General features: G+C 43.1%; 1 protein-coding gene across 2 annotated transcripts in view; it reads left to right on the forward strand.

The window, feature by feature from the left end:
* SV2B (synaptic vesicle glycoprotein 2B) overlaps positions 1-22,610 on the forward strand; it is a 67,414-nt gene that overhangs the window by 38,717 nt on the left and 6,087 nt on the right. For both annotated transcript variants that reach the window (XM_075764732.1, XM_010307723.2), the window contains exons 3-12: positions 8,340-8,520; positions 9,159-9,310; positions 11,170-11,303; positions 12,061-12,150; positions 14,298-14,408; positions 15,545-15,633; positions 16,275-16,439; positions 19,063-19,196; positions 19,872-20,072; positions 22,390-22,549. In XM_075764732.1, the coding sequence (XP_075620847.1) occupies positions 8,340-8,520; positions 9,159-9,310; positions 11,170-11,303; positions 12,061-12,150; positions 14,298-14,408; positions 15,545-15,633; positions 16,275-16,439; positions 19,063-19,196; positions 19,872-20,072; positions 22,390-22,549 (1,417 nt within the window). The remainder of the gene's footprint in view (positions 1-8,339; positions 8,521-9,158; positions 9,311-11,169; positions 11,304-12,060; positions 12,151-14,297; positions 14,409-15,544; positions 15,634-16,274; positions 16,440-19,062; positions 19,197-19,871; positions 20,073-22,389; positions 22,550-22,610) is intronic.

The following is a 22,610-nucleotide window of genomic DNA, read 5'->3' on the forward strand; positions in this document are numbered from 1 at the left end:
GAGCTTTCTGCCAACCTAAGAGCAGCAGCAGGAAGCAGAGTGTGCTGGAGGTTTGGCAGGCAGCAGGGCAGTGCAGGGACGTGAGGTTTGGGTGCAGACCTGCCTCCAGCACAGCCTGGTGTCCCAAGTACTGCCCCTGCAAGAGGGCTTCATCCCTTTTCTGAGCACCTGTGGGTACACAGCATGATAAGGACAGACAGATACCAGCTCCTGAAGGGAAAGACTGGGGAAGTGCTATTGATGGAGACAAGAACATAATCTTCCTCAAAACCTTTCCTGAATTAGCTTCAGCACCCATCCACCTGCAACTAGAGAAAAAGATCCCTCCTAACAAAGCTCAGAGCCTCCAACACATACTCATTTCCCTCAGTATTTCCATTCCCTCAACAGTCTATAGGTTGTGCTATTACAAATTGATCCTGCTAATACTCAGGGTTCAATAACACTTATAGATTGACTTGGTGGCAATCAAAGAACTCTTCACCTCAATTTGTCCCTAAAGTGCAGTGACAATCTGGCAAGTGTGTGTCTGCACAGAATGAACGGAGGGCTGATTAAAGAAGGCACAGCTTTCCCTCAAATTATCATGAGGTTTTAGGGAAGCAGGGTTATTATCCACACATGAGTTACTGTCCCTTACCTTATCCCCATGTACCAATAGATGTCTACGGATAAGCTCGTGTTTATTCCCAAGCGACCGTTCGTCTCAACACATCTTTGTTAAGGAAACATAATCAAGTTATCCCAGGTGGACATAAGGTTGCTTCCAGGCAGCTGCTAATATTTAAACACATGAGAAGGTCTCAGCCATAACAAGAGAGGCCAGAAGGGAAAAAATGGGAAATAAATCAGTTAAGTATTCAAACTCCCACAGAAATAGGAAGGGACAAATAGGAGAGCTAAAGTAGATGCCCCCTAAAGACCAATTTAGTGAAGTTCAGCTTCCGCTAGAAGGACATTAAATACTGTGTATATTGCATATTTTTCCTCCCTCGGAAAGCAAGCATGGAAAAATATCAAGCAAATTATGGCCAAATTATGCAAAAATTACAAATAAACACATGCCCACAGTGTTTCATGAAATGTGCGAAATGAATATGACACATCTTAGAAAACGTTTACATTTTGTGCTGAAAATAAACATCTCACCATCAGATGCAAATTAACAGCTATTTTAGCCCTAAATATCCCTAGTGGGACAAAAAACATATTTGGAGTTTTTCTGTTATGCGAAATGCTATTTTGGAGATGATTGCAGGGATATTACAAAAAAAAAAAAAAAGCATAAAAAAAAAGAAAGAAACAACAACTGTATATAATCTAGCAGTTTGATTTCATCAATTTTTAACACTAGTTGTTAAGAACAAGTTTGGTAACTTGTAATGACATTATTTTTATGTATTCATTTGATAAATCTGCTTTGCTGAGCTTTCACCACCAGCAGTTATAATAATAATTAATCTTTTAAATTTACTGAAACAGAATATTCCTTTTCAGTGTAACACATCCTGTCAGAAACAGCAATTTTTTTACTTGCTAAGGATAATCATATGAAGAGTCATAAAATTTGTATTTACTTCTTTGCTGAAAGGCACACAGTATCCTTATTTGGAGAAATATCATGTAGATTTATATCTTCAAGTGCTTTTAATGACCTCTCCTAGGACTAAAAATTATATTTGCAAGTGTAGAGCAGTAAATGCACAGCAAGTATAAAAGATAGTGTCACAATAATGTTTTAAAATTTTTCACAGCCTCCATATAAAAAACACAAGGCACAGTTAAAGCATCAGACTCCCCAGATCCCCAGAGCTGCGGTTGCGTTATCATCATTTCACAGTTCAGTAAACTGAGACAAGAAAATTTTGAAGGGCTTTGCCCATAACTGCAGAACAGCCACACCAATGCTGAGAATAAAATCAGTCTTTCAGGCACACAGCTCCCTTTTTCTTTTCATGATTTAATAATAATATTTGAAGGAGGATAACATCTTATAAACTCTCAGCCTCACAGTGTTAGAGTCTGAAAAGAAAAAAGATCCTATTAGTAATTATGCAGTTATGTAGCAGTTCAAGCTTGGCTGTGTGAGTCAGGTTAAATAGGATGCGTAACAATATCCCTGCTTTTAATTGTGTGAAGAGGATGTTTTATGATCAACTGAGATAAAATCTGGCCTCAGCTTCTCATTGACCTGAATTCACCTGATATGACAGTAAATCCTAATCCCCTCGGCAGAGCTCAGTGGCATTTCTCCACTTTTTTTTTCCTGGATAAGCGCAGACGAGCCCAGTTGTGTCTCCCTTGCTCTGCCGTGGCTCGTGGCTGCCTCTTTTGCACCTCCACGGCCATGAACCCCCAGCACAGCAGCCAGCTAAACCCTGGTGAGACCTGTTCGTGTCCGTGTCCATGTCCACGTCCACGTCCGTGTACCAAGCACTGGGCACAAATTCGTGGCTGCAAATTTGCTCTTGGGTGAAAACACTCCTTGCAGGCCAAGGAGCATCATAATTGTGAGTGGTAGGTATATGCTAGGGGAAAAAAGGTTCTTTGGTGATTTGGGAACACCCTGAATCATGTGCAGGTTCAATATGGGGATGGCTGCGTCTCCTTTTATAAACACTGCAGGAATTTCATCTGACGAGAACCAGCATGAACGGGTTTTCGTTTAACAGCAAAGGATTTGTTTGGCTTCCTCTGTTGAAAACTGCTTTAGCAGAGGGGTTGGGTGGGGGGAACCAGATGGTCTCATGAATATTGTAGCGATGGACAAGTCCCGTGGGGGGACTGTGAAGCCGTCTGAGTGTAAACAGCCACCCACGCCATGCTGGCAGCGCTTGCTGAAGTGTTTGGTGCATGTCGCCTCGCTGGTGCTGCGTCAAAGTGCTCGTGGATTCACGCATCCACCTTTGGCTTTAATGTGCAGAATCCCCTCGATCTCCGCAGCCAGATTCACCCGATATCCACCCCCCAGGTCTTTGAAAACAAAAAGCCGCTTTTCACATGGGCGATCCGTTTCTCAGTGGCAGAGCCATTAGCTGTAGATGAAGTCTCTCTGCTTGTACTTAATCAACAAGGCAAGTGCAACGAGACTACCCTTTCATTTGATTTCCATTTACAAGGTCAAGAAGATTCATGGGGAAAGCACTAATAAGCCTACAAGGAAAAGCAGATTAGAAATTTCAGAAAGGGAAAAAAGGCCACTCAGCCCTCAACTCATCCTCTGCTGAGACTGTCCCCTGCTCTGGGACATGCTGGCCATCACCAGAGCGTAAAACAGTCAGGACTATCATTGGTTTGTTCGTCTTTTTAAATTACTTACAATCGGATCCTATGCCTTGCCTCATCCATCTCTTAAATTGTCCAGGCCTGACTCACAAAATTTTGTTTGTGTCCATAAAGTGCATCCATGTGTAACAGATGCTACACTGCTAAGAGTGTTTGTATTTCATTTTTGTTACAGTTTGAATTGCTATCTTGCAATTACATAGAAGGTCCTAATCCTTTTCTGTTGTCCAAATGCTTTCCCTCTTCAAAAGCTTTCTTTTTTTACTGTAGGGCTGTACCAGTAGTGGCCTGGGCTTTGAAGGCAGGTAGGAGCTTCCATGTTCCTGTGGTTACTGGCTCCCTGCAGACCTGTTAGGAGAGGGGAGACAACCCTCCACCTGGACCCAGGCAGCTTCCTCACCTTCCTGACAGCCCCAAGGACTCGGGGACTAATTCTTCCCACTGAGCTGGGGTTTTTCTGCTCAAATTTTCCATTTATTCCATGAGTCCTTGTCCTGACTTGAAAGGGATTATTTTCAGATGAGTCTCATTTTTAAGAACTTTAATCCCATTAACTGTCAATGAAAGGAATTCATGCCTGTGATGGAGATTTAGGTAAACCTTGAATTTTTTGTTTTCTTTCTAAAACCCTTACGAGTCTACTTTTAATCATATTGAAATAGTAAAAATACAGTTTAGCGCATACATAGCTGTATACTGTATCCACTTTTTCTTGTTCTTAGAACTTCAGCTTTTACATCCACAATTCCTGTCTAACATGGAGCACACAACTTCAATAAAGGCTAATAAATTTCTTAGTGTGAAAATGCTCTATATGTTACTGATTTTCTAGTGGGAATAAACCAAGTCAGTGGTCGCATATTTTCCTTATAACTTCAGCATTGGATGAGTCATAACCCAAAATTTATTCTTAGAATTTCTGCTCTTTGGTTTTCCACTGATTTTATGGGAGGCTATTGCAGACTTTCCCACAGGCATTCATTATACTCCATTACTCGTGGAATAGTCTGCAAATAATGGCTTATTCAGAGTTGCCCTTAACATTTCACCTAACAACTGCATGTGTTAATTTGGAAGCTGACACCTCCTAACACAGTCTAGGTCTGCGTGGTTTGAAGCCGAGGTTTGAAGTCAAGTTTCTGGTACAGAACATTGTAATGTTGTTCCATAGAAAATTTGGAGGACAGAAGTAGCACAGCAAAAGAGATACCATTTAGTGATAACTTTTATTGGTCTAATTCTCCTTAAAAATTGAGTTTCCTTGATATGACCTGGACCCCTTTCAGAGGTAACACCATTACTGTGTTCTCCAGAAGACTGTCTCTCCTGCATGGAGACTGTATGAGTAACTATGCCACTCCTCCCTGGGTCCCCGCCACCTTAATGTTAATCCAGGACACAGCAATCTGCAAAGCCTGACGTTGTTCCGCACCTTGGGTCCCAAGATCCATCAGCTGACGTAGTGTTTTATAGCAGCTGCCCCAAAAGTTTTAATTATATTAGCCAGAACACACAGTCTTCCCAAAAAGAGACTTCTCCATCATAATAAAGTGTCCTGCTGATTTTTTCTCAGCCCTAAGACACACATTTCTATAACCAGGATCAGAAACTGGCCAAGTGGACAGTCTCTGATCGTCCCTGAGGTTTCCTTTACTACAGATTTTAATTTTTTTAAATTTCTAGGGGACAATGCATCCATTGGTTTATCACATACAATAACCAATTGAAGCCACATCCTGTAAGTGACTTCGTGACATTAACACCTCTGCTGTGTTTTGTATTGCTCATTGATGGATGCTGTGTTGCAGAGATACAATCTTCCTTTCCATCACAAGTTTGGGCTCCTCAGTCAGAATCTTGAGGAATCTGCCCACAAAAGCAGCTCCACTCCACTTCTTGATGCCCAGTTTCGAACACTGCCACATCCCGTGCTAAACCCACTCTTCCACTGGCCAGAGCGCTGGATGCCCTGCCACCAGCCAGGGTACTCGGCTGCAATAAATCACAGCTAGAAGACAGTAACAACCTTCTCCACCTCCTCCTGACCCGGGGCTTTTCTGTTACTAAGAGGATTTGGATGAACATCTGCCATCCAGGGATTTTCTCCAGAAAAAAAAGAAAAACCAAAACCAAAACAAAACAACAACAAAAAAAACCCACAAAAAAACCCTCCCCAAAGAACTCTGTCAGATCATTTTTTCTTCCTCATCCAGGTCTGGCAGTGTGGGCTGGGCTGAGCTGCGAGTCGCTCGCACGGTGCTGGCAGGGCTCACTGTCAGATGGGTGGCTGCAGTGCACCAGGGAGTAGATACAGGGCGCATCATCACTTCCGTCTGCTAGCTGCGATCAGAGCTGCTCCATTAAATGTAGCTCAGAAGCCAGGGTAAAAGCATTAAGCCTCACAGTACTGCGTTAAGATTCTTCCTTCAAAAAGATTTTGGACTGAAACAGTTTTTTTGCCTCCGCTCTTCCTTGCAATTTCCACTTCAGCAAAGAAACTGGAGACCAAAGTTAATAGAGAATGAGATCCCAGATTCCCAGCTGTGTCCATATCTTCTCTGACTGCTGCAGATCAGTATCTGAAACCTTTATGCACCTTCAGATTACCTCACCGGGAGAGCTCGGGTCAGGAGAGCAGGGCAGGGAGTGTGGGTATTGATTGCACAGAGCCACATGCTTATGGTGGAGGTACAATTGTGCTGGCAAAATCCTGTGCCACAGTTCTGGTACAGAGGCTGTTAAGAGGCAAGAACAGAGGTTTTGCCTTTGACGCACAAACCCCTGATTGCCCATCAGGCATTGTGTGGATACAAAAGAAAGCAGAACTGTTCACAGAGAGGTGACCCCACTGCCCTGCACGGTACAGGGAGATTTCAGAAGTCTGAACTTTTCCACTTCTGATCAACGTGAGACAAACATCCTTCAAATGCTGCAGTGGGTCTCTGCTGCATAGCTTTTAATTTAGTAATGCATTTCAAATCAAGTGCAGGCATTCGCAATCGAAAGAAAGACAGAAGCAGCTGCCAAACAACTCTCTGCATTAGTCCTTAGCCAGCTTTGCTGGATAGCACAGAACAGCCTTCAGCCATCAGACTGATCATCTTGTTTCAACATTGACAAACTGCAAAAACATTCATCGTCACCTTCTTTCCCAAGTGATGTGTTTGACAGAACAGGTTCTGGGGAAGATGTTGACTCTCAAGAGAAGTAAACACTTGGTTCAAGGTGAGGATCGACCCTCCAAAGGGACGTTCTTCAACCATGCCTGAAAAATGTTTGTTTTAGCTGCATTTCTTCATTCAGCAAAGAGGATTATTTCCTGTTAAGGAGGAGTATTTACTTGCTCAGCATCATTTACCTTCGCTGGGGGCCAGGGATGCAGGGAACACTGCTGCTTTTCTTGAGTTATGGTGTTTCCTTCAACTCCTGCTCAGCTGGGTCTTGAACCACATGCCCCCCCATCTCCAAGCACTTCCAAGCACCTCCAAGTACCATTTTTTTCCATCAAGAACCACCCCCTGCACTGCAAGTGCTGCTTTTCCCCAGCAGATATTCCTCTATTCTGACCTAGTTCAGCTCCTCTGGATCTTATCTATCCATGATCAGGCCTCCTCAGGATCTCCACAGCAGGACTGTGCAGCCTATAGGCATAGACTATAATCCTGCCTATGGTATCTGAGATGATATAGGAGGTGTTCTGGAAACAGCCTCTTGCACCTCTGTGCTTCCCAGGAAACACAGCGGTTGCCACCACTTTCTTCTGAAATGTGGTGATGGTGACCCTGGTCCTACTCTGTGGACCACTAGCTTGCAGTAGACAGCTCCGAGACGTATGCGGCTTAGAAGCCAAGGAGCTGCCAATGCAGTAACAGGGTGCTTGGATGTGCTGCCCCAAACCATTCCATTTCAGCATTATTAATGAAATGAATAAAATAATGAAATGAAATGAAAAGACCTGTGAGCATTATTAATCAGTGCTATTTACTGCTCTCAGATAAAGGAAAAGGCAATATAATAGGTGGCCCTTCTGGTGGCAGTGTCAATAGAAGAGTCAAGGACAACTGCCAGGTTTTCTAGGCCTGAATGGCAAGCACATAGTGAACTGGGAACAGGGAGCCTATTTGGGGAAGAAAACCATTCTCTCCTATTCAGCCTGCCACTAAACATAGTCACTGTAACAGTCTGTTGAGGACCCCATGGTAGAAGATCTAATGAAGTCAAGTTAAAAAGAAGATCCCATTCTTCTTAACAATGTCAGAGTGATAACTCCATAGACGAAACCGTGAAGACAAGCAGTAGGTTCTCTCTTCTCCTGAAATTGTCAGATCAAGACTGTACTCTTTTCTGTAAGTTGTTCTTTAGTTAGATACAAGATCTTGGCTCTGTAACGAAGTAAGTAGCTGTGCTACACACGGTGAGTCTCTGACGGAGATACAGACTGATTCTTTCAGATAAAACTAGGAAAAGCAGCAAGTGAAAGCGATGATATACTGTAAAGGAAGCATGGGTAGGATAGTTAACCTGCAAAGAGATTTAGCCATGCTTTACCAGTCTCTCTTCTCTCACAGCTTTCTGCATATAAACAGCAGCAGAGAGACCTTCCTCCCTACACATCCTCAGTCGCATTGCGCTCAGGGGGGTTAGCGGAGTTAAGACATCAGACTTCTGTTGTATCATTGGTGGCACATAGCTGGGACACGTGTATCATAAGCTGCTTATGTCTGGCCATTGCTTACGTGCAGGGGATATGTGAGCAGCGAGGTTGGGAAAGAACGATGTGGGTCTGGTCAAATGAGGGTATGTCCACATTGCATGATGCAGTGCAGTAGGGAGCAATGAAGCTCATGGGCAGAACATGGGGAAATTAGGCTTCACCAATAGATAGAGTTTCTGAGATAGCTAATCTTGGGGGGGGGAATGGGGGTATCTCTACTTTATTGCATAGTATACCCAGTCGACATCAGCTGCCATACGGGCACTTTAAAATCTGCTTCTACATTGCATACTATTTCTACCCAGTTACCAAAGTCACTGGATCTCTGTCTCTCTTCCAGGCTTGATAGTCTACCTAGGAATGATGGTGGGGGCTGTCATGCTGGGCGGCCTCGCTGATAAACTGGGAAGAAAGAAATGCCTCATCATATCACTCACAATCAATGCTGCCTTCGCGTTCCTCTCCTCCTTCGTCCAGGGATATGGTTTCTTCCTCTTCTGCCGCCTTATCTCAGGCCTCGGGTGGGTAACTGGTGAATCTGTCCCATGTCCTGGAGGAATCCCATCACAGCTCAGCAGTTTGGGTGTGCGGGGTGGGAGAAGGAAGGCTGCTCCAGAGATGCATCTCTGGTACCGAGCCGGGACAGCACTGCTGGTTAGCACGTGTGGTTGTTACCTCACTCTTGACCCTGAAAGTGTTAGCAGTAACAATGTTTAGTCATTGACATTCTCCTGGTACTATCCAAATTGTGCAAAAAGGTGAGTGAGACTGACAAATGCCCACTTCGGTTTACAATCCTGACTGCCAGGGCCTCCAACGAGACCCTCAGCAGTTCCCATCACCTGCCTGTATTTTGCCTCCCTAAAATGAGCGATCACAAAATAACAACAGAGAGGATGTCTAGGTGAAGAGCAGGGCATTACACTGGATTTATATAAACTTTACAGAAAATTCAGCTTTCAGAGAGTGAGAAGGATCTTGTTTATCTTTGATGCCTAAAACCAGTCTGGCCAAAGAGAGATTTGCATTTTTCCTACAAGTCTCACTTTTATGCAGCATGTCTGTGAGCGTGACCTTCCCTCTTCATATATGCAATCCTAACTACAAAGATATCGAAGACGACTGTTATTCTTCCCTTGTGCTGTTTTTTTCTCCTCAGTATTGGGGGATCCCTCCCCATCGTGTTTGCCTATTTCTCTGAATTCCTATCTCGTGAGAAGAGGGGGGAACACCTGAGCTGGCTTTGCATGTTCTGGATGATCGGTGGCATTTTTGCTTCAGCAATGGCATGGAGCATCATCCCACATTACGGTAACTGTTTTGTGTTATTGACTTGCAACATCACATTCCTGCATCACTACACTACCCCAAAAGCCCGCACAGGTAACATGAGCCAGTCCCTACACATCCCAGCATAAACACTGAAAATAATAGATACCTGAAGTGCACACAAAAAGTCTGATAAATTGACTACATGATTGATTAACTGATACTAAGGCTGTAAATAGGACTGATGAGAGCTGCTTTGCATCAAAAGCTTCAAATACACCCCTTGAATTATACTGCCAGAGCCTGAACTCTTAATCTAAATGTCAGTGCGTTCAGGGAAAACTGGACTGAGATTATATTGCAAAAATTGATCCAGTTATCAAAAATAAGTAACTTTAATCAGGCGATTACTGGGTGCTATGAATGATAGGAATGAGGACAGCACAAGCTCTTTTCCTTAGCCGAGTCACACTCCTGTGGCTGTGTATCTGACGACATGTCTCTCCAGCATGCGATGGGCTGGAGTCACATCTGACTTCCCCTAACTGGGTTGAGGAGTGGAATGTGTTCCCTGCCCAGAGCTGGAAGTGAGAGAGAAAAAGTAGGGTGGACTCTGAGACATATTCGTGCTCTGAGGAGCAGAACTCTGCATGTCACATGGTATTCCTCGTAACTCATGTGTATATCCTAGGAAAACATCAGAACCAAATATCTACTGGGAAAGATTAATTCCCTCAGTATTCAGTGACACCAGCTGTTTGCGAAATCCTGTTTGAGGAAAGTAGGACAGGCCACAAAGACCATGAAGAAAAACACTAACATTTACCTATCTATCAATCCATTTTGACCATGTTTAGAGTACACTCAGTATAAAGACATGTTCATGCCTTTGATTGCTATGACAGAGCCTATCGGAACAAATAGGCAAACTTACTGCATAGTGGTATCAAGTTGAAATAATTCTATTGTCTGCAACTACATTTGTTTTTAAAAGCCCTTTTGTATTTACATTACATTTATTTTTCAGATGACTTTTTGATGTTGTGTTTTTATAGCTTCTCTTTTTGTTTTCCCATGTTCCACCTGCTATTTTGGAACTTTGTGAAATGAGTAGAACACCATGACTGACTCAGATGAAACCTCTGCAAAAGCCATTGCTTGATGATTTCCTTATTATGTGAATAAATATGTTTATAGAAAAAAATGGAATTAAACATTCCTTCTGAGATTTGAGCCTAGAGAAAGTTAATGGAGCAATGTAAGAATGATGCTGTATTTTCTAGTCCTTGGCAGGGGAATACTGGACCTGGTCAGACATCAGGAACAAAGCAGGAGACGGGGGATCCCAAATGCAGGCTTAGGATCTTGATTCTTCCAAATTTTAATCCCAGATCAGGTTTTTATGTCTGGAAAAGAAGTAAACTTGCTTTCTTAGCTCACTTCCAAAAAAAGTGAAATACATGCATGAGGGATGAGATGAAAAGCAGCCATCTCTAACATGCCTCTCAGGTCAGAGAAGATTTAACTCTTGTAAACTTTTTGTAACATCACTGAGCAACAATGAATTATGGCCCTGATTCCTCTACCTTTTCCCAACCTTACTTGCCTACAGCTGCATGGAGCTATTCTTATCACTAGACGATTTCTAAACTCAAAGATAAAAGAAGGTTTGTAAAAGGCAGAGCCTGAGCAAGTATGTTCCATTTTCTGTAATGAGCATGAACTCACTGTTATCTACTGAGCATGCTGTCGAGCCTCTAAGAGCTGTCATTACTAAGAATAGCAAACTTTCAACCTGTCCCCATGTCACACAGAGCTGTAAAGTTCAGAGCTGCTTTAGGAAAGAAAAACTCAGAATGCCTGGTCAGTATTTTTTACTTTTTGGCTCTTGCTGTTTCCAGGCTGGGGGTTCAGTATGGGAACCAAGTACCACTTCCACAGCTGGAGAGTCTTTGTACTTGTCTGCTCTCTGCCCTGTATCGCCTCCCTGGTGGCACTGAAATTCATGCCTGAAAGCCCGCGTTTTTTGCTGGAGGTAAGGTGATTCATCTGAACGTTGCAGTCTGATATTAGCAGAGGATAGCTTGTCCATCATGTGTCACCATCTGTCTTTCTTTGTCCCATCAAACACACGTAGCACAAGCTCAGAGGCAAAACCACTCCTACATGTCTACACTAGCTCCACAGATTGCTTAACCCCAAAGCCTACAGACTGCAGGGTCAGTCAATGACGGTAAGTATTTCACTGCCAAATGTGGCACAGAAAGAAGGTGGTGAGTGCTGGGAATTTTTTAAGTCCAACAAAGGCAATTTGAAAACATCTCACAGAGTTTGGGCATGTAACTACTGAATCCTGGTGGAAGAGCAAAGGACAGAGTATATTTTAATGAGTAAAATACATAAACCTCAGAACTCTTAAGCAAGTATTCTTTATTCCCATTTCAGATGTGACATATGGCAATACCTAGCTCAAGTTAACCCTGCAAGTCTTTAGCAGAGGTGGAATTAGAGCCCAGGTCTCCTCATCCATCTCCTCTTTTTCATCTGGTTTTAAAGCTCTGTTAGTGACTCCTGCCTCAGACAGTTTTAGGGTGACTCCTTTCTTCAGCACAGAGATGCTGCACTCTGTGAATACAGACCGTGCTTTCAGCTATTGGCGTTTAATGCGGCCAGTGTTGTATGTGTGCTTCTCCGCTATATTGGACTTCTCAAATTGGTTTCTCGCTATGCTTTAGTAAATTGCAGAGCTAGTGACTGCAGCATTTATTTTTCCTTTTCTTTGGTGTTTTCAGATAGGTAAACATGATGAAGCCTGGATGATCCTCAAGCATGTTCATGACACCAACATGCGGGCCAAGGGCGAGCCAGAGAGGGTGTTTACGGTGAGTTTAATAAATCCATCAGCATTTTAAAAGCTAGACATATCTTCCTTGGTGCAGCACAGCACCAGTTTATTCCTCCTTGAGTCTCTTTCAACATGACCTCCCCCAGCAATCAGAAAAAGGACTCTGAGATACATTTTGTGCTATTAAAGTTAGATGCCAGTCTGTTTTTTTCAAGATTTAGTTAATCCTGTGAATTGCATTGAGTACTCCTCATTCCTGGTGTTACTCTACAGCATATAGATGAGTGATTTCCCAATTACACACATGCCTAATTGGTCTACTTTAAGAGACTAAAACCAAATAAGAGAGGTATTAGTCATGTGGGAGATCTGAGTCACTCCTTTCTCCATTCTGGCTTCTAATCAAACTCTGATTAAACTTCCGTACCTTCTAATGAGCTTCCTAAACTCCACCTGCCTCATACCCAATCTTTAATCTCTCCAAGGGAAAGGGGGATGAGTGGCTATTACTCGTTAGTCTGCTGCTTGTTGTGAAAAAGGTCATACCAGTGGACTTCGTTAATAGTAAAATCAGGTCAAAGGTGTGTGCTGGGGTTAGTGGCAAATTACTATAATTCAGTTATAAGCTTCCAGTGAGCCAGCCAGGGAATAGCTCTTGATTTATGCTTTTAAAGATGAGAGGACATGCACTTTTAAAGGATGGAGAAAAGGAGATGGTGGTTGTGTGTGAAACATATCCTTTTGAAGAAAAAGGAGAGCAAGGTTCCATGTTCAGAGGGGTTGTCGCAAAACAGGGCCCCTGGGGAGTGATCCCTCAAGAAAATTGAAGGTTAATATCAGTGCATGAAAATTGTGTGCAGGTTCAGGTAGGAACTTAATGAGCATGTGTTATTTTTAGGTTACCAACCATTTGATTAATGTGAACCCTGATAGCAAAGGCGAGAGAGGCCATCTCTCTAAATCCCTTCCTGCGTTGCTGAAACACTGAGCTGGGCTGGCCAATCCTGCCGTGTGGCGGGAGGAAAAGAGGACTGGAACTCAATAATATATACATATATATAAGTGGGGCACTATGAGAGTGAGTAGGAGAACGAAGGAGCAGCTGCACAGCATTAGTGCTCATTACTCCATCCAACAGTGTCATGACTGCTACGGCACAAGCTGGTCTCAGTATCACACCTCGAGGTACGGCGTGCTGGCTAAATCAAGATTTACTGACATCCATTGGCATGGGTGGATGATCAGTGTGGCTGGTGTAGCACAAACTGTCAGATTTTGTGGTTTTCTGATAGGCCAGAAGTTGCCGGTTTGTGGTGAGTCAGCTGTAACCAGGACAGTTCCCAGATCTGACATTTAAACGGTGCCAGCAAGAGGAACACGGAGACTCCACAGCTGAGCCAAGGCGCCCATTCATACTCAGATATTTATTCAGTAGATTTTCACCTCCTTCTCATGTTTACAAACAGATCTAGTTTCCTTGAATATGCCCTTTATTTAAAGTTACTGAGCAAATATTTTCTGGGACTCATTTTTAAGGTTTCTTGAGCAGTCTGGTTCAGGTGTTCAGTGCTGAAGATTCAGACTGTTTTGGTGGAGTGAATTGATTGCATGGTGTGGGCTCACTTGATGACAGGATTGATTTTTGGATGCAAAGATTCCCATCCACGCATTTGTTTGTCACAGAAGTTCTGCCGGTGGTACTGAAAAGGTGCTGAATGAGAAATATTCCTGCCAGTCGTCTTTGAAGAAAGAGACCCTGAGGGCACAGTTGGATGTGGATACAAGTGGCTGATCATGGAGATACTTTTTACTATAATTGCCTAGTTCTAATTTCTAGTAGGAATGTAAGAGATAAAGAAATAAGGTATTACACAGGCACATTAGCCAATAAATTAAAGGTTGAAGTGGATGGGATGCACTTAAAATATTTCATGGAAGGAGAGAGAGAAAGGATGGAGGACAGGAAGGAGGACAGGCTTCTTTCTGTAATTACATCAATTAGCTCAATTTTTAGTGATAACATAAAAGGAAGAGATAGTAAGGGATATCAGGTGGAAACATTGCCCAGAAGACAGTGGAATTTAAAATGCACCCAAGATGAATTCTGGAAATGTCTGTCCAATATTTTTTCTCTCTTTTTTATTTTGGGTTTTTGGTGTGGTTTTGGGTTTTGTGTTTTTTTAGGTTTCCTATATCAAGACTCCAAAGCAAGTAGATGAATTTATTGAAATTCAGAGCTCAACAGGTACCTGGTACCAGCGGTGGTTGGTCAGAATCAGGACCACTTTCAAACAGGTAAGGAGAAGAAAACCCATCCCACGGAGCTTTGGAGCTTTGGGCTCCAGTGCCTCATTGCTTCAAGTCATTGCATCTTGAAACCCTGATTCTCACTCAAAAAAAATCTGCTGGTGTTTGCAAAGGGTTGTAATCTGGTCGTACTTTCTATGCAGATGTGTGCATCTGCAAACTGCCACACTGCCAGCCAGGCCCCAAAATGCCCCTGTGAGCGTTACGGTAGTCCAGCTGGGCTAATGGCAGAGCTCCTGGGACAAGCCACAGCCCCAAGTGCTTGACTCTTCTTCTGAGCAGATAAATATTGACTCCCTCTCCCCCAAGCCTAAGTGAGTTTACCACCCGCCGTGGATTCAGAAGAGTGTTTGCTCCTTGTTCCTGCTGAGACTGAGTTTCTAACAATGTTTTATTGTCTGTTCAGCTAATTTAACCTTTCACACATGCTATGCTGCTTACCTATGCCCATGCAGAACTTTGCAGAAAATCTTGATACATCTTCTAGACTAGGAGGGTGAGCTTAGAGTCTTTCTTAATTAATAGCAATGCAGGTGCTATACTATTACTATATTTATGTGGTAAGTTAAGAGTTTGAGGAGTTACATGCCCTCATGTTCCTGGCAATATTTTCTGCAACAGGTCAAGAGGGGCAGATCTTGGTCTGCCTCCTGCTGTGCTTGGCTTCATCCCTATCTGAGTTCATTTTCCCTCTCCTAAAGTGCCAGCTGTGTTTGGGGTTTTGCTCTTCAGTGAGCTTTGGAGCTCGGTTTGAAAGCACCCCTGAGACTATACATATATTTGAAAAGTCAAAATTGTCAGAGGGTCTGAGAAGAGGCTCATATCCACTTTTACAGATATAACCTGAGAGACACACTGCATCATCCCAGCCCAGTCCTAGTCATGCACTTCAGCTCATTACAGAAGGTTCAGATCAAGTACCCTGGTACATAGCTGAATAAGTGATCTTTTTGGAAGCCATTTACCTTGATAATTTTGAACAAATACTGAATATAAGCCACACATCTGACCGTACACCAATGACCCCTTTTTTCTGACGTTAGATTTATGATGCATTCAGAAATCAATCTGTGAAGTGTCTGCAAGGGTGTCCTTGCAGCTAATTCCTTCTTGTGGATTTGTAGGTCTGGGACAACGTGCTATATTGTTTAACAGCCCAGTACAGGATGAACACACTGATGCTGGCTGTGGTTTGGTTTACAATGGCCTTAAGGTAAGGTGGTACTTTGACTTTTTCATGAAACTAGAGGGACCTCAAGATTTGAATAATTACTTATGCATTTAAATAAACTGTTATGAAATTAATCCTGGTCTTATTTTAAAGAGTCTTTGTGTACTAAGTCTTGCTCTTCTATGAACTATTGATCAATCTGATTGCTTATATGAGAGTACGAGGTGCTTTGAACAACTCAGGACTTGAGAAGTGGTCAGCAGGGCAGTAGTATATTGACTTTCTCACCTCTAGATCTTTCCTTTGATCTTGTCCACACAAAAACCCCTACAACCCTACCTGAGTCTCAGCTGTTCCTTAGTCTAGATAAAAACTATTCAGGTGAGCCTAAATCTAAACTACAGGTAAATTTTATCTAACTCTCACTTAAACCCCACACTTGTAGAAATCTGCCTTCTGGGGGAGTTTGCAAATTTCTTACTGCTCTGCTGGTCTCTTGGGCAGCAAGGATAGCACAGTGCTGCATTTCCCAGCCAAGGAGTCAATGTCGCTAAATTTTAAATGAGTTGTCCTGCTTTAGGTGAACAAGTTTACAAATTATGAAGTAGATCATTGGAAAAACACTGCCATATTTGACTGCTGGTACCTTATACCCCTAATGTATGTTTCCCATCCTGCCATAGTTACTATGGCCTTATTGTCTGGTTCCCTGACATGATCCGGTATCTCCAAGAAGAGGCATATGAATCCCGAGTGAAGATCTTTGATGAGGAAGAAGTGTCACACTTCACATTTAATTTCACCTTGGAAAACCAAATCCATAGAAATGGGGAATACAGAAATGACAAGTAAGTGAACAGAATTTGGTTTGATGCATGTGAACTGAAATACATTTCTAGAAAGCTCTCTTCCCCCCTGCTCCCCCCAACTTGAAAATCTCTCTTGTTCTTTTGGACACACAGCCTGTATCTCTCAAATCCCAAAGGCAGTTTTCCACAGACCAAATATTCCTTTTATCCTGCTTTTCGCACACTCTGCCTCAGCCGCTCGTATCTCCAGACCCAAGGGGATGCATGTGAGGAATCCTGCTTTCAACAGCCCCTTGCTGGGAGCAGGGCAGTGGGCGCCCACCCGGCTGTTGTGGGGAACTCTGAACGCAGAGGTGACTTCTCTTTCCTGAGCACACACTGACATCTACTGGTCTTGGGCAGCAGAGACCATCACTTGTAACTTAAACCACTCTGCTGCTCTATTTCCAAAATGAAAAGCTATTTTTCCTTTGAAGTCCTCGATATGACTTACCCCAGCCTCCATCCTGCAGCCCATTAGTGCGAGCTGTGTCATGGCCAGTTGGACTGGTGTGCTTCTCCCACACTGGCCAGCATCTCCCCACAGAATGAGTGTGTCACCTTCTCTTTCAGGGCTTTGAAGTCAGTGAAGTTACTTTAGCAGAACATCATTGTTTTTGTCCCTTTCTTCTCCTGTTTGGACTAGACCTGGTGCTTTTTCTTCTGCATCCAGCCCGGACCCCAATCACTCTATGTTTCACAGCAACATAAATCATACTGATATGTAGCCGGCCACTACTACTTTTCTAAATCCCAATAAAATGGGTGGAAAAATACCCCTATGTAAATTCTGTGGAGATCCCATTGCACCAGATAACGCAAGGCAGCTGGAGTAACACCCTGCCTAGTCTATGTGGGGAGGTCCCACTGGATGTTCACTGTTACACAAAACACTCATTGTGTTAATCTTCACGGGTGAAACCATACCTCATTGCCCAGCCAGGTTGTTCCTCTCCCCTCAGAAACTATTTGTCTCCATTTCCTTGGCATATATCTGATAGATGTTAGTAGATGACCCCAGCATGTGTCCCCATGTCCTTCTGGAAACCTTCCCTGCAGCAAGGAGCTGTGGTTGGTGGTGCAAACCTCACCCTATAATTCCTATTCCCCTGACTATCGGGCAGCCAAACAAAGTCTGGTGAGAAGAGGATGGTGGTCAAATTTAGGGATTGGGGACCCTTATATTATGGCCAGAGGAGATGTTCAGTTTTCAATAACTTCATTGAGAACTGAGGATGCTCAGCACCTTGCAGGATGAAGACATAAAACTGTGATGCACATCACCATTCTCCTGCCTTGGCCCTCTCCTATTCAAAACTTCAAAACCTGATCAAGCTACAGTCCAGGAACGCCCTGGCATATCTCAATATGATTTATAGCTGTGTTTTCCCTCTAGTCCTTGGCTGTGAGTTAAAACTCTATTGAACACCAGTCCATTGCTCTACAACTCTTTTAAAGATGGATGTTAAGAAAGCAAACTGCAGGAAAAGGGCTTCTAACAGCCTTCGGGAGTAAATACATCACAGGCGATTACTGAGCAAATGCAGAACAGCTTAAGTTTGCCTGTAACCTATGAGACCTTCTACGTAGAGCAAAAGACTCGAATTGTCTTCTTGTGGTATTTTGTGCATTAATAATATCTGTTAGTAGCTTCAGTTAAGAAGCCCTGCAGTGCTCATTTAACAGTGTAAACAGCCATCATGCACAACTGTGTTGTAAGTGCTCAATTCAATTAGGTTTCTGGGTATATTTTAGAAGGCTTTTTATTTGGTGACAGTTGTGGCCTCCTTAACTAGAGCAATAATGCTTGCTCTTAATAGCTCCTTACATCTTCCAAACATGCCTGTGCATTAACTAACACATCTTCCCGGTGTCCCTGCAAAATTTCACAGGTAAATCAATATTGTGTCATCCTTCAGGCAGGCAGGTCAGACATGTCAAGCTTCCCATCAGAGGAGAAATCAATCACCTGACACAGTTGATTATTTTTAGTGTAATCTGTTTTCATTACATGATAAGCAATAGTCCTTGAACAGAGTTGGTTACAAGCAGAACTCAGATAATCTCCCCACTCTCTCTAGAAACTCTACTGCATTTTTGCTTTAAAAAAATCACTTTGTGTTTAAACAGCTGTCAGAAGCCTTTCACTAAATGGCTCACTGGGCTCCTGATAATGTCTATTTTTATTTATGCTGGAGGAAGGGGCAGAATAAGGAAAGCAGCCAGGTCGGCCCACAAAGAAAATGCCATGCACTGAGTGAAATAAATTATGTCTTCTTCAGATGGACTAGTACTGACCGTGAGAGGATTTGTGTCCACTCAGCCTTAGAAGCACATTTTCTTAGGTGTGACTGTTCTGAGGAATAGAAAAATTGCCAGAAATCCTAAAAGGCCATCTCTCTCTTTAAAAAAAAAAACCAAACAACTCTCTTCAAGCCCTTTTCTTCAACTAAAATACAGAATATGTAAGCACAGAGTTGGAAGGGCAGTTATGCAACACCTTTCCTGTAAATGACCCTAGAAATTGCCATTAGTGCTCTGTCTCCTGCAACAGCCATTACATGCTATACAGTGTAGAAAATACCTTAAAGCACAGAGTGAAGTTCTGTTTCCTGCCCCACAGATTTATTGGCATGAAATTCAAGGAAGTGAGATTTGAGGATTCACTGTTTGAGGAATGCTACTTTGAAGATGTGACATCCAGCGAGACCTTCTTCGAAAACTGCACCATCATCTCTACTGTCTTTTATAACACTGGTAATGGGATTCCTGCTATGGTCTCATCTCTGTAATTTGGAACTGTTTTATCAGATTCCAGGAGAAAGGATGATAGGGATCTGTGTGTTTATGTGTGTGCTGGGTAATGAGAGTGATGATGGCAAATGCATTCCGAAGGAGGCTTCAGGTTGCTCCATCAGTGTTTCTAACCCCGTGGCTTCTGGTGCCATTGGCTGCTGCACAGGAAATACAAAAGTCTGTGCTCAGACTTTGGCAGGTTAAAGTAATGGCAAAATGCCTAGCAGTTTAACAAACAGCTCAAATCAGCAAATTTGGCTTAAAATATTATTTTAACCAAGCTGTGGTTGATGATCATAAGCAGTAAAATATTCATTAGTTTATCCTGAAAAAGCTTTCATTTCTACTCTAATAAAGCACAAACCATAACGACATGGAAGCAAGAGCCTGCATTGCCCCATCCTTGTGGCATGGGGATACTGGTCCAGGTGACTCCATAAATATAGAGAGTGCATGAGCTTACACCCACCAGCATGCAGCTAGAGTTTGCCACTAAAATAAAAACTCCCTGGCCATTTCCATTTGATGTGGAGCTCCTCTCACATCTTTGATTTGGCTTTGCTCTTGACTCCTGTTGCTGCTGCATGAAGGGAAATCAGTCAAGCAGGATCAAGACTTTGACTCTTTTCCTCGCAGATCTCTACGAACACAAATTCATCAACTGCAGGCTCATAAACAGCACATTTCTGAAGGAGAAGGAAGGCTGTCACCTGGACTTTGAGGAGGACAATGATTTCCTGATCTACCTGGTCAGCTTCCTGGGCAGCCTGTCTGTGCTGCCAGGGAACATCATCTCTGCATTACTCATGGACAAAATAGGGAGGATAAAGATGATCGGTGAGTGGGGATGATGGGTGCATGGAGCAGGTCGTGGGTGGGAGCACAACTCTGCAAGAGCCAAGGTCAGTGTGAAGGTCTCGCTGCACTCGCACGCATCAATGCAAGTCGAAATGGCTCAGGTGGGGATGAGTCATTCCCATATCAAATGTAGCAGAAGGGTGAAAGGGCTCGAGGGTGAGGCAAGTGATATACTCTGTGGCAGTGGGCAAGTTTCCTGCTCCCTGCCTACCCACCCTGCTCTTCTGTTTATCTGTGACATCCTCCTTTTTTATTTTGACTTTCATGTCAAAGCCTGTATGTTTATCCAGCTCTCAGCACAACAGGGTCAGAGCTGAAGCAGGACCTCTTGGTGCTGTTGAGTTGATGCTGATGTCCACAGCACTCTGTATAAATAAACAAACACTTTGCTTGTAGCAATGAATATTCACAAAGATTATTTGATGTGGCTGCTTGACAGCCCAGAGTTCCCTCTTTCAGTTTTCTGATTTTCAAATGATTTTACAAACAGCTTCAGAGAGCATATGGTAGATTAACTGACTATGTCACAGCCAAGCAAGATGCCACCCTTTAGCGCTGTGGGAATAAGTTATCACCTTATCAGCTTCATGATTACTTTGGGAATTTCTAGTGTTGCTTCCTCCAGGATTCAGACCTTGCTCTCCAAGTACTATGAGAATCATGCCTTGAGGGACGGCCAAGTGAGTTTAATAGAATCAGGGATGTGGTTCAGGGGTAAGGGATGATTCACTCTCTTGAGCTTAGCTACCTCTATTCTGAGAACAGAAGGAAGTTTAGTTAGTTTAGCCTCACCATCAGACAGGTTAAGGTAAGAAAGATGACCCCACCAGTGTGTCAAGAATGTATGCTGGGGGCCGGGGGGGTGTGTGGGGTGTGTGCGGGAATAAGCATTCATGCAGTGAATTTGGAAAAGACCCAAACAAACCAGAGGGTCTGTGGGAAATAAATAAAGCTGAATAAGAATCAGATTCTCCACCCTGCAAACATGTCAGTATTTCAACATTTTCATCTGGAATTGAGATGACAGCTGGAATCCTAAATGCTATTTCTTCTGTAGAATGAAAGGTACGGGACAAAAATTAGTAACGACATGCTGAAATGTTTCACTATGGAATTTTCAATTGAAACAGCCTTCTGGCATCCCACCCGTATCACTCCGTTGAACATATTATTTCTGGTCAGCTTAACATGAAAACTGAAATTTGCTTTTGTGTTATATGCCTCACTGGGACTTCAGTTGTATCATGTTCTGCTAAACCCTCTCCTGTGCCAAATGTCAGATCTCCTGGTGCACACACAGTGACCCTGATGCCGCACTGTACCTCTTCAGAAGAGGGAATGTCCACACTGCACAGTGGGGGATGTGGTTTGTCCATGGAAGAGAGGTGGATATGGAGTCCTGCACCGCAGCTTTTCATAGGCAGGGCACCGCAGTAGCAAAATGCAACAGAATGTCCAAAATGAAGCATTTTAGTTCCAGTTCAGCATCCAAATTATTTTGAATGGTGTCAAATTGATTCAAAAAACCCCAAGCAAACAAAAACCCCCAACATTTTTTGTTTTCTGGTAGTGAATGGAGACATTTCAGCAACAGCAGAACTTTCTAGTGAAAGATAATTGGATTTTGCAAAAATTGCATCTTTCAGGTGAAAATTCCCAACGGGGTAGAAGGCAGTGATGTAGCCATTAGTATTTCTGAATCTGAACTGTGCCTAACTGAGCATGAATGCTCTCACTTTCTCCCTCGGTGGTGTTCATAAAATTATGGCTCCTGTGCAAATGTGCCATGAAATCTAATGATGTTCTTATAATTAAAAGAGACCTCAAGTGCTTCATACAATTGACTGTAAATTATCCTAATTGAAACTATAAATGTGTCAAGTGATTTCAATATGATATGAAATGCACCAGCTCTTCACTCAAAACTCAAGTTGGAAAACCTTCACAACGATTCTTCCTCCTCATTGACTTTCATGTTTACTTGCCTCTGCTCTTTCTGGGTCCATCTGGATGTCTGAGATGCTGGAAACCTGCCTGGAAAAGCCTGTCTTCAGAGTCTCTGCAGAGCAGGACTATCAGCAAGATCAGATGGTCATTGAGAACAGTTTCAGGCTGGTTTCCAGCATCAGAGAATGACAGATAGGCAGCATCAAGGTATTTTTGGATTCTTGCAGATTTAAATTGTTTTGGGGTGAAACACCATCACTTGAAAACCATCTTTATGAACAAATGTGTTTGCTCAACTGTGGAGAGGGGAAACTGGTGCCAACATTTTTCTCTTGGTTTCCCCCCGTAGGTGGCTCAATGTTGATCTCGGCAGTGTGCTGCTTCTTTCTCTTCTTTGGCAACAGCGAGTCGGCAATGATCGGCTGGCAGTGCCTCTTCTGCGGGGCCAGCATTGCTGCCTGGAATGCCCTAGATGTGATCACTGTGGAGCTCTACCCCACTGACAAAAGGTGCTCAGAGTTTTTCTCTTTTTAATCTCCACCATCTGACTTTGTCCTCTCAATTCCTGAT

The sequence above is a fragment of the Balearica regulorum genome, chromosome 12 (genome assembly GCF_011004875.1).
Source record: "Balearica regulorum gibbericeps isolate bBalReg1 chromosome 12, bBalReg1.pri, whole genome shotgun sequence".
Taxonomy (NCBI): Eukaryota; Metazoa; Chordata; class Aves; order Gruiformes; family Gruidae; genus Balearica; species Balearica regulorum.